The 10,201-nt window shown below is 31.9% G+C and overlaps 1 protein-coding gene across 1 annotated transcript; it reads left to right on the top strand.

Annotated features, from left to right (window-relative positions):
* Positions 1 to 361: 361 nt before the first annotated feature.
* On the top strand, positions 362 to 1,719 carry LOC108461872 (uncharacterized). Its single transcript, XM_017761842.2, has one exon. The coding sequence runs from the start codon at positions 643 to 645 to the stop codon at positions 1,273 to 1,275; it is 633 nt and encodes a 210-aa protein (XP_017617331.1). The 5' UTR covers positions 362 to 642; the 3' UTR covers positions 1,276 to 1,719.
* The last annotated feature ends 8,482 nt before the right edge of the window (positions 1,720 to 10,201 follow it).

Here is a 10,201-nt window from a genome sequence, read left to right as displayed (position 1 = left end):
AATTTGATTATTTTCAATTTTAAATTTTTCGGATTTTTAAATTTTAGTTACGATCAAGTGATAATTATTAAATTCATTAAGTTACATTATGCTATTTTTAAAGTTTGATGTAACAAACTTATTATTGTACGGTAATGTTAAATCAACTTATTATTTTTATATGTTACTTAAAAATTGAGTTAATAAATTTAAAATTATAAATTACATTAAGATTAAAATTTTAAAATTTAAAAAATATAATAACTAAGAATAATCTAATTAATAAATATAGACTAAATTTATAATTTAATACCTAATATAAAACTAATAATAGAATTTAACTATCGATATTGATGAATTGAAAAAGTAGGGTTACTAAACCCACAATGGATGCAAAATTAGAGTTTTGTTGGCAGTATATTCTCTTACCATGAATCTGATAGGACAATGGGAGTGAGTGGTGTGGAGAGGAGAGATGAAATGAAGACAAAATGAAGTCCAAATTCACATGAAATGAAATGGCTTCCATTGTCGTATTCTATATATATTCATAGCTACCCCCCCTGAGCCTCCTTATGTTCAAGTCTCTTCTCAAGGGGACTCCATTTCATTTTTTATTTTATCTTTTTTCTTTGTTGGAACTCAATAGTATTGATTTCTTTCATGGCGAAAGGCCGGCGACTGTCCACCAGCAGAAGCGAACGGTACCTCGGGAGTTTCGGTTACGGTCACAACCAAGTGGAAACCGTCACGGACGAAACGGAACTCGGCGAGGAAGATGTCTGGTCCATGGTTGATACCGTCTCAGACCGACCCGACCAGGGTGACGGTAATCCGCGGAGCGAGTGGACTACACGCGTCGAGCATGAGAGTAATGGGAATGAGCACCTGGGCCGCCGCCGAATCCCTCGAGATGAGCGCCACGTGGGCGGATTGTCTTTGGCTTTCGAGGATTCTTCTTCGACCAAGCCTAGGATCGTGCACCAGTTTCGCGGCCACGACAAGGTGGCAGCCGCTGCTTCGCCACGTGGTCACAAGATGGCCACTTCAGCGCCAGTGAACGTGCCTGACTGGAGTAAGATTTACAGAGTGGACTCGGTGGAGTCTATACATGACTCGGATGATTGTGAGTCGGAGGAGATGATGCCGCCGCATGAGTACTTAGCACGTGAGTACGCCCGGAGTAAGAAATCTGGTGGGGCGTCGGTATTTGAAGGCGTTGGTCGCACGCTCAAGGGCCGCGACTTGAGGCGGGTCAGGGATGCAGTTTGGAGCCAAACCGGGTTTGATGGATAGCCCCTTAAATAAAAAAAAAAAAAAAAAAAGGACCCAAAACCAGCTTAATTATGATTGATGACAATGAGATACCATTATTTTTTTCTTTTGACTTGGGCAATGATTCGGCTGAGTCGACACATGCGAGTGAACTCAGTATCGAGTGAGCACAAACAGGATTTTGAATTGGGAGGGTCAAAAAAATTCTGTTCTTAGATTGGAATTCAGAAGTTAAAAGTGTGTTTCCAATTTCTATTTAATGGTAATTTGAAACCAAATTAAGTTCAGGTAAACAAAAAAGTTATGGTTTATATATATAAAGATTAAACTAAACTCAAACCGATGCCAACAAAATATTTGAATAACTAAAAGTAAATTTTACTATACATATATTGAAATTCCTTTGATTGATTGGATTAAGTTAGAATAGAGTTAATATTTACTCTTAAAAGAATAACATAAAAATATTATTTTTTATTTATAGATCACTTCAAAATAAAATATTACATTAGCAAAATAAAAAAATAATTCTGTTAAACAGTAAATAATATTTATTAAACAATAAATATTAATTTTATTGAAATTTAAACTTATTTAATTCTTTTAATAAATTAATTTATTTAACAGTCACAATTATATTCATCAATAAAATTGTATAAATAAATAACATTTTGAAACTCAAACTTTAAGTTGAATTAATTTATGTATTTGATGGAGAAAGAAATAAGCTTCTTTATTTTAGATTTAATATTCATTAGGTGCGGCCATTTTTTTATTAAGTAGCACCAGCAGTTTAAAACAGTCCAAAATCCACTGTCATTAACGCTAATCATTCCTACTGACTTTTATGTATTGCAGATGAATTGGTTTTTCTTTAGTTTAATTGTATAAATTATTTAAAAAATTAATTTAATCACTTCATATCAATTCATTATTTAATCTGTATAACATTTAACTGATTTTTACTCTAACTAATTCCATCAATAGATTTAGCTTTTGAAAATAGTGATGTTTAGTACCATAAAAATGAAATAAAAAGAAGGTGAAAATGGACAAAAAAGGGGTGGGGGTGGTCCAAAGGAGAGGAGAGTGGAAACCAAATTTGCTTTTTGTAGAAGGTGATGGATGGAGAAAATTGGGACCAAGACTTGGGATAATAACACTAGACAACAATGCCAAAAGAGAGATGTTTTTTTAGCTCAAGATGGACTCAATTGTTAAAAAGAAAAAAAGAAAAAAAAGAAAAAGAGGGTGTAGGATGAATGAATTATGCTCCTTCATTGCATTTATTATGCCTTTTTGCAAGACAATGACTTCAAAGTTCCTCTTTGTTGGGGCTCTTTCTTCTTTTATAACCATTCATTCCATCCTTCTTTTATGTAGAGTTTTAATTCACAAAACATTTTAAATGTTAGGGGACATTTTCCAAGATGAATTGACATGGTTCATCATAATTGAGACACATGTTTAGATAAGTTACAAAAATTAGATTTAATCGTATTTGAATTTAATTCAATCATTATCAAGTTGAGTTCTAGCTTAAGTTTTTGAGTAAAGTCGAATTTGAGTACATTCATACAACTATTTTTTCTTTTTCATTTGCTTGTCAAAATTTTTATTGTTATAAAGAAATAGATGTTATAGGTCTATAATAACAGTTCCATTTATTTGTCAAAATCTTTACTTAACATTTTAGCTTATAAAAAGTAAAATAATATTTAAATTAAAATTTTCTAACATATTCATATTTGATATAAAATTAAATGAAACTTTGTATAAATAAGCCCACAACTCAAGTACACATATTGTAAAGATTTGAGCATGTGGTGTTTAAAATTTATAGAACTACTCATAGTTCTTTTTTGACACAATGTCTAAAACTACCTATAATTTCTCTTAAACTCATAAATAGAATATAATGTGCTTCAGTATACTCAACCAACGTCCTCTTTTATTGACAACAATATCCATACCAATCGAGCTAAGATTAAATCGATTTTTATAAGTTACAAATTTCTTAAAAAAAAAAAAGGGTTTCATAAGTTGTTAGATTCTCAATGCAATTGATATAACATAAAAAAATAAAAAAATAAAAATCAGTGCCATTGTTGATTGGTTTCACACGTAATTTCGTACACCCAATACTTGGAAATAAACTGTAAAGCTGAGTTTTCAAATATAGCAAATTGAAAAGGACCCGTTTTCAATTTACTTACATGTCTGGTTATGGCTCATGCAGGCTTGTAATTTATGGATCCATACCCAAATCTAAAGAGTGAAGAATGGAATTGTTCTTAGGCCTCATTATATATCTTATTCAATTCTTCGTTTTCTTAGATAAAAGACTCCATAATTTATGATTTTCACCTTACAAGGGTTGCATGTGATTTTATATATTTAATATTTAATTAAAATTTTAAATATTATATTTTTAATTACAGTTATTAATAAATTTTATTTGAACTATTGAATATAATTAAAGGGTAGATTACACCAACAGTCACCCAACTTTGGGATAGCTGACAAAACAGTCGCCTAGGTTTCATTTTAGTCACTCAACTTTCAAAAAGTTACAAAATAGTCATCAATGTTATAAAAAAGTGACAAAATAGTCATTGATTAACTGTTACCGTTAGGGTGTTAACGGGATTACTGACGTGGCAAGTTAACCAGCTGATGTGGCAAGTTAACTTGCCACGTTGGCAACGGCTAATGGGTGCTTGGTCTGGGGTGGGTATAGGGAAAAAATTGAAGGGTTATGAGTTAATGTTTTAGGGTTAGAAACATATTAGGATTAAGGGGATTTGGGGAAGGGGAAGGAAAATCGATTTGGGAAATTTTGATAGTGATTTGGGGTTTTTTAGGGTTTAAACTGAATTGGGAATCGATTAAGAAGGGTTTAGGGTTAGAAATTGGTTCAATAATCGATTAACAGGATATAAGGTTTAGGGTATGATTGTCTATTTTGTTTGGGGAAAAAAGAAGACAAACCAGAAACCATTCAGTGTTTTTGATTGTCAGCGACAATGGGCAATAGAAGAGAAGCTACCAGTGTTGTTACATCCATTTTAACGGGTAAGTTGTTGCATTTAGTTGTAACTTTTTTGGATTTCAATGCTGTTATTTTGATTTAGGGTTAATTAGGGTTATTTCGGTTTCAATTTTAATTTTGATTTTGATTTTGATTTCAATTTCAATTTCGATTTTGATTACAATTTTGAAACACTCACCAATTCTGATTTAGATTTTGATTTCAATTTCGATTTTGATTTTGATTTAGAATTAGAATTAATTTTTGATTTCGATTTGGATTTCGATTTAGGGTTATTTCGATTTTGATTTTATTTGTTATTAATGTGCATGACAGATTAAGGTTTGGTTTTTAAAGTGTATGATATATAATGTGTATTGTATGCCATGTGCATGATGTTTATTGTTTGTATCTGTCATTGTTGAATGACATTATGAAACTTATGTTTATTGTGTATATCTGCCATTGTTTGTATCCAAGCTCCTATTGTTTATTGTGTATATCTGCCACTATCACTCCCGTTGTTATTTACCTTCTTTATTGTATTGGTTATTGCCTATTATTGTCTGCCATGTGCATGAGAAAAATGGTTGTGTTTGATTAAATTAATTTTTTATTGGTTGTTGTCTGCCATGTGCATGACAGAAGTGTTTGTATTAAATTATTGGGTATTTTGTATTGGTTATTGTCTGACAGAAATAGTTAAAGTGTTTGCCTATGTTGTCTGCCTTTATTGATGAGTACTTTGTTTGGCAGGTTTAATTGATGACAATTTTAATGAGAATGAAGAAAACATGTCTGGTAGTGATGTGTCTGGTGATGCATCTGAAAGAGTTAATTTAGATGGTTTAAACATGGATGGTATAGAAGTAGATGAACTGTGTGATAGTGATGATTCTGGGAGGTTAGATAGTGTACATGAATCTGATTCAGATGGCCAAAATTGGCCTGAGTTCAACCTAGAGAATGACATGAGTAATCCTAGACTTAAGGTTGGAATGTTATTTAAGTCTAAAGACAGTCTAAAAGAAGCTGGCAAGCAGTATTGTAGGTTGAATAGTTATTTTATTAAGTTTCCCAAAAAAAATTAAAAAAAGTTAAAGGCAGTCTGTAGTGAAAAATGTTCTTGGTTCATATGAGCTTCTAGGTTAAGCCCTAATGACCCTACTGACCAGACTTGGCAAATTAGGAGTTCAAACCCTAACCATACTTATTCTAAAGTCTATAAAAATAAGAATGTAACCTCAGCTTGGATAGGTGAACATTATAAATAAAAATTCATCACTGATCCTAATTATTCTCTGAAATCATTACAACAAGATGTGAAAAGAGATTTTTGTTGTTTAGTCTCACTAACCAAATGTAGGAGGGCTAAACTTAGGGCATTCGAATTAATTAAAGGAGCTCATAAGGCTCAATATGAGAAGATTTATGAGTATTTGTTGGAGGTTAGGACCCAAAATGAGGGAACAACAATAATCTATTATTTGGATAACATGTTATTTCAAAGGATGTATGTCTGTCTGCAGGTATGCAAAGATGGCTATAGGGCTGGTTGTAGGAGGATAGTAGGTTTAGATGGATGTTTCTTGAAGGGATACTGTGGTGGCTACTTGTTTGCAGCTGTTGGGATAGATGCAAATAATGACATTTATCCTCTTGCATATGCTGCTATCGAAAGTGAAAACCAATCATCATGGCTTTAGTTCTTAGAGTTGCTTGCAATAGACTTAGAAATTGTAAGCTCGTACCAGATATCTTTCATGTCTGACAAACAAAAGGTAAAACTCCATTTATTTATTATTGTTGTTTCTATTAAGGTTTGTCAAAGAATTAAACTGTTTTTTTTCTAATTGCAAGGACTTGTAGAAGCAATATGTATGTTGTTTCCTAATGCAGAAACAAGACATTGTGTTAGGCATCTGCATGCCAATTTCAAGAAAGCTAGTTTCTGAACAAAGGAATTGAAAGATTTACTTTGGAAAGCTCTCAGAGCAAGCACTACAAGGGAGTTTGAGGATGCCATGGATGAACTGAGGAAAACCAATCAACATGCTTATGATTAGTTGAAGGAAAAAAACCCTACTCACTGGTCAAGGTCTCACTTCTCAATTAGGAGCCATTCTAACATGTTGGTGAATAATCTTTCTGAATCATTTAATAAGGTAAACCCCTATGTTTTATGTTTCGTACTAATCATTAGCAATTCACTAATCATTTATGTTGTTTACTGATAGATAATACTAGAAGCAAGAGGGAAACCTATTCTAACCATAATGGAAACAATAAGGACCAAGATTATGTTGTTTATTGTAAAGAAGAAAGAAGAAGCTGACTCATTAAGGTAAAGATTCTTTCTGATGCCTATATTCTGACTTCATGTTGCTGATCACATGCTATTTTAGTAAATGTTTTTTAATATGCATGCACTGATTGTTGTTGTGTTAACTATTTTTTAATATGCATACAGTGATTGTTTGGGTATTGCCTATATTTTAATATGCATGCAGTGATTGTTGGTATGTTGTCTATTTTTTAATATGCATGCAGTGAGTATTTTTTTATAATATGAATGTTGGTGGGGCTATTTTTTTAGGGGTGTGCGTGTATCATTGTTGGTGGGACTGTTCACAATGTTGTTTTAGTGATTATGTTTTAAACAAGCATGCTAACTATTTTTTAGGTGTGTTCCATCACATGCTGGTGGAGACAAGTATCAAGTTGAATGTGGTCTAGGCAGTCAGTATGTGGTGGACTTAGCTGAGAATTCCTGCTCCTGCAAGATTTGGGATCTCACTGGCATCCATTGCATGCATGCATTTGCTGTCATTCATTTAAAAGAAGAGTTCCCAGAGACCTATGTACAAACCTGATATACCAAGCAAACCCAACTTCAAATTTACTCCAACTTTGTAACTCCAGTAAGGGGTCCTAAACAATGGGCCTTTTTGACAAACATGCTACCACTATTGCCTCCTCCACTAAGAAGGCCACCTGGTAGACCTACTAAGGTGAGAAGGAAAGAACCTGATGAACCACAAACAACAGAAAGGTTGAGTAAGAGAGGGGTGGAGATGAGGTGCAGTAAATGCAAAAGAGTAGGCCACAATAAGAGGAGTTGCAAAAGGGGAAGTTGGCCAAAACATTCCAGTAAGTCATTTGCTTTAAGTTAAGTTACAGTATACTTCTATTTATGAATTTGTTTGTTTTTCAGATTTATCTTGTTCTTGTAGGTTAAAAGACATAAATTTGGTGTCCCAACTCAGCAATAGGCTACCCCAAGCCAGCAAGAGGGTACACCAATTCAACAGGCTGCCCCAACTCAGTTACCTACTGCCCCAACTCATCAACAAGCTGCCCTAAGACAAAAGCTCCCATTCCAGAGAAAACCAACCACTGTTAGATGGATGCCTTCTACTTAAAAGCTATCCATGATAGACCATTGATGATGATGTGAACTGACTGCATTTTGTTAACTTTTTGAAAATGTGTAAATTTGTCTGCTACTGATTTATTAACTTAGGTAGATAATTTTTTTTTGTAAATTTGCCTATGATTACTACTGTTGATAAACTTAGGCATAGTCACTAAAATTTTTTGTAAATTCCCCTACAATTTACATCTGTTCAATTGTAGTGAATTGTAGGAAAGTTTGGCAATATTTTGCCCCTCATTCCCTCTGTAAACAGTTTGGCGTTTTCACCTTAATATATGAGCATTGATCCATGCTATTTGTTATCTCTTCTCTTCTAGCATATGTTTTTTTTTCTCATCTGTTATCTTTTCTAAAAAATGTGTGACTATTGAGAAATGTGTGAGAATTGAGAATTGAGAAATACATATGTTTTTTTTCATATGTTGTCTTTTTCTGATATATGAGTATTGAGAAATACAAATGAAATGAGCTGGTTAGCCATATATACCAACAGCCATGTATAATACTTGTTCTAGCAATTTGTAAACAAGAACATGAGCTGGTTAGCCATGTATACCAGCAGTCATGTATAACATATGTTAAGTAATAAAAATATTCCAAAACAATTTGTAATCAACAAAATATCTCATTTCAAGTCTTTCAAGTGTTTGTAAACAACAACATGAGCTGGTTAGCCATTTATACCAGCAACCATGTATAACATATGTTAAGCAACAATATACTAGCAACCATGTATACCAACATAAACAACAATTTACCAGCAACAAAATTACAAAACATAAGCTAGTTTTTAATGAACATAGGATGATATTTAAGCTTTTAAAAACAACAAAACAGTTACAATTACAAGCACCAATATCGAGGTTCTTCTCTCCTTCTTCCTTGCATCCTCCAATGTCCTCACTTTTTTCAAAAGACCCAATAACACAATTCTTCAACTTGGAGTCAATGGCAGATCAAACCAGCTGAAAAACCGACATGGTTTTCGAAATTTACTGCCAAATTTCTTACACCCAAAAAACCTCCTACCTAGGTTGTCATTGGACTAAGACGTGTTTAATTTGGCTGGGTTTCCACAATAGTACACCGGAATCGCTTCAGGCATCTCCATGTTTCCTCTTTTCCTTCTCCTCTTCTTCTTCTACTGTTTTTTTTCTAACCCTAAAATGGTGCTTCAACAGGCTGTTAAAGTTAGACTAACCGGCCAGCTGGACTGTCATTGGACACCGTTACTTGCCATGTCACTTTGCCGTGATGTCTGTGACAGAAAACTACAAAAGGGACTGTTTTGTAACTTTTTGAAAGTTGAGTGACTGAAATGAAACCTAGGTGACTGTTTTGTCAGCTACCCCAAAGTTGGGTGTCTGTTTGTGTAATTTACCCATAATTAAAATATATTAACTTATCAATTCATATATTATAATTAAAATTTTCAAAAATTACTAAACTATTTTAATGTATTCAACATACATTATAGTTTTACTTCATGTAATTAATGCAAAATAACATTATTTAAAATAATAATTAATTAATATAATTAACTCTAATATTAATTAAGTGATAACTAAGATGCTTAGAATTCTATTCTAGTAATATCTTACAATAATAAAATTGGCACAATTTTTCTTTAAATCAAAATTTTAATATTTTTAACAAATAATTGTAAATTATAATTATAATTATCACAATTTTTTTCCTATACGCTTTAAAATTAGCACAAATCTTTTAACTAATAATTGTAATTTTAATTCTAATTATTTTTAAATGTGAATTTAATAATACAATAAAAATAAATGATATTTTATCATTTCAAAAGTTTTTCTTAATTCTTACTCTTATATATATATATTATAAATATAGATATAGATATTTTAGTTTGATATAATCTAATTCTCTTAGTCTCTTCGTATTATTAATTTAATGGTCTACACTAAAACATTCTCACTTTTAAAAGATTTTATTTTTTCGCTAATGTGAAAAATAATTAAGTTTTAATAATCCTAATTTCTCCTTTTCTTTTGATGCATTATAAGAGGATCTCAAAACTTTAACACTAATTTCTCCTTTTAAATAACATAGGAAATTTTGAATTTTAGCATAATCTTTTTAGCCATCAAATATGTATTTCTTTGACATAATTCTTCCTATGTTTATCTCTCTTATATCATCAAAGTTTCAACCTGTTTTAATAGCCCATTATTTGCTTTTATTTTAACTATTATTTTGCTGGGTCTTTATGAAACTTGAGGTGCTAGATATCTTTAATTTCTTTGTAAGTTGATTTATTTTATATATATATATATATATATATGATAATTAATGCATTTTATGTATACTCAAATTTGAATCAACCTAAAATATCTAAAATATGAGTTGAATTTTGTTCAAAATCGCCAGTATTTATAACCTCTAGCTTAGCAACCATTATTCGAAGAAAGAGTAGTACAACATGGGATGGTAGTTTGTGAGACCGTTCATTT

Source organism: Gossypium arboreum, chromosome 9 (assembly GCF_025698485.1).
Source record: "Gossypium arboreum isolate Shixiya-1 chromosome 9, ASM2569848v2, whole genome shotgun sequence".
Taxonomy (NCBI): Eukaryota; Viridiplantae; Streptophyta; class Magnoliopsida; order Malvales; family Malvaceae; genus Gossypium; species Gossypium arboreum.
Note: the sequence above shows the minus strand (reverse complement) of the source record. Positions and strands in the feature narration are given on the sequence as shown.